At 33.1% G+C, this 1,836-nt stretch overlaps 1 protein-coding gene across 1 annotated transcript in view; it reads left to right on the top strand.

Moving 5' to 3' along the window:
* LOC111679230 (neural cell adhesion molecule 1-B) overlaps positions 1–1,836 on the top strand; it is a 32,856-nt gene that overhangs the window by 15,793 nt on the left and 15,227 nt on the right. Inside the window, exon 2 of the mRNA XM_046949261.1 lies at positions 1,187–1,606. Within this exon, the coding sequence (XP_046805217.1) occupies positions 1,187–1,606 (420 nt within the window). The remainder of the gene's footprint in view (positions 1–1,186; positions 1,607–1,836) is intronic.

Below are 1,836 nucleotides of genomic sequence, written 5' to 3'. Positions count from 1 at the left end.
AGACTATAGACTATACTATAGACTAGACCATAGACTAGACTATAGACTAGACTAAAGACTAGACTAGAGTATAGACTAGATTATAGACTAGACTATAGACTAGACTATCAACTACAAACTGGCCAACGGGGGAGCAGTATATTAATATGTTCACCATTCTCGAAAACATCATGCAAGGAATAAAAGGATTCATCCGAACAACAAGCTGGTAGGTTCATTTGCATTGTGATTGTGAGAGAGCGCATTTAAAATCTGCCGAATTAACACATTTATCTTTTTATTCAACCTAGACTTCCCGGATACTGTTATTTATCTACTATTTTGTTGTTGTTCTATTTATGCAACAAACTCTATTCGTTTGTTATCAACAAAACATTTTAACAATATGTAAGTTTTTTCTCTAGATTCTTTTTCATTTGCATTTCCATTGGAAAATGATTTGCATTCTTGTTCCTGCAGCCGAAGAAAAGAAAAAAATATATAATTTATAAAATGAAAAGCATATAGAAGTTTAAATGAATTTATTTGCATTTTCTATTTGTTTTCTTCTTCTTTCTGCTCGGTTTAGTTTAAATGTCTATACCGCCTGCCTGCCAGTTGTCTGTCTGTCGCCTGCCCGTATAATTGGGAGCGGGTTAAAAAACTCTCTTCAAGGAGTAGAACTATGTCGGCGGAATATAAATTGTTTATAATTAATTTCAAAAGAATGTTTGATGTCAATTCTAGAATATTTATTTAGAGATGCCTCTATGTTAACAGTGAGATAACACGGAGTTTATATTTGTTTATGCATTTGTGAGATTCAACAGGAGTTAAAGGTTATTTTTGATTTTGAGTCATATTGTATTTATTGAAATGAAACTATCATTTAAATTAAACTAAAGGTAAAATAAACTGGAAAATATATTGTGCTAAAAAAGGTTTAAAAAAAATAACAATTATATAAATGCATATGTATTTGCCGATAACGCAGGGATACACTCCTTTACCAATTTCTTATTTAGTTTCTGTGCAGCCGTTTCAGCTTCCTATCTCACCCAAGCACTTTTTAATTACTTATAAAAATTAAGCTGATTACGGTGGAATATTTCTTTAGCAATTCAAAAAGTAAATTTTATTAATATTTTATTGAATTTTTATTATTTTTTTAATCAACAACTTTATTATATTCTCTTTTATATCACAGTTGCAGTATGGGCTCAAATACACAGCAACACCATCACCACCTACGCCAGTACCACTACCATCACCACCAGCAACAACAGCAATTCACAAAGTTTCCACAACAACAGCCATCGACAACGACGTAGCACCGGAAGCAGTAGTTCCAACAATATTGCTTCGGTTAGCGAGAACAGTGTTTTGTATTTAACTCCATCGCAACCATCTATACCACATTTTGTGAATGCTTCCTTTATAATATTTTGCAATACAAAACAAAGAACGATTGCAACAACAGCAGCATCTGTAGATGCGACTGCGGCATCATCATCATCAGCATCTATATCGAATACAGTACAAACAGATATTGAGACTAAATGGAAAGATCCCAATGGTGTGGTGCGTGAGAATACCAAAGGTCGTGTTCATGTTGAAAAACGAGGAGGTAAGTGGAATTGTTGTATAGGAACTGATTTTGCTTGGATTTCTCTAAAAGTAGTTGCGATTCATAATAAAATGTATGCCTTCTATTTATGACTTTATAAGTCCTTAATATAACATCTACTCCAATTCTTGTTCAGTTCTAGTTCAGTTCTAGTTCAGTTCTAGTTCAGTTCTAGTTCAGTTCTAGTTCAGTTCTAGTTCAGTTCTAGTTCAGTTCTAGTTCAGTTCTAG

The sequence above is a fragment of the Lucilia cuprina genome, chromosome 2, assembly GCF_022045245.1.
Source record: "Lucilia cuprina isolate Lc7/37 chromosome 2, ASM2204524v1, whole genome shotgun sequence".
Classification (NCBI taxonomy): Eukaryota; Metazoa; Arthropoda; class Insecta; order Diptera; family Calliphoridae; genus Lucilia; species Lucilia cuprina.
Note: the sequence above shows the minus strand (reverse complement) of the source record. Positions and strands in the feature narration are given on the sequence as shown.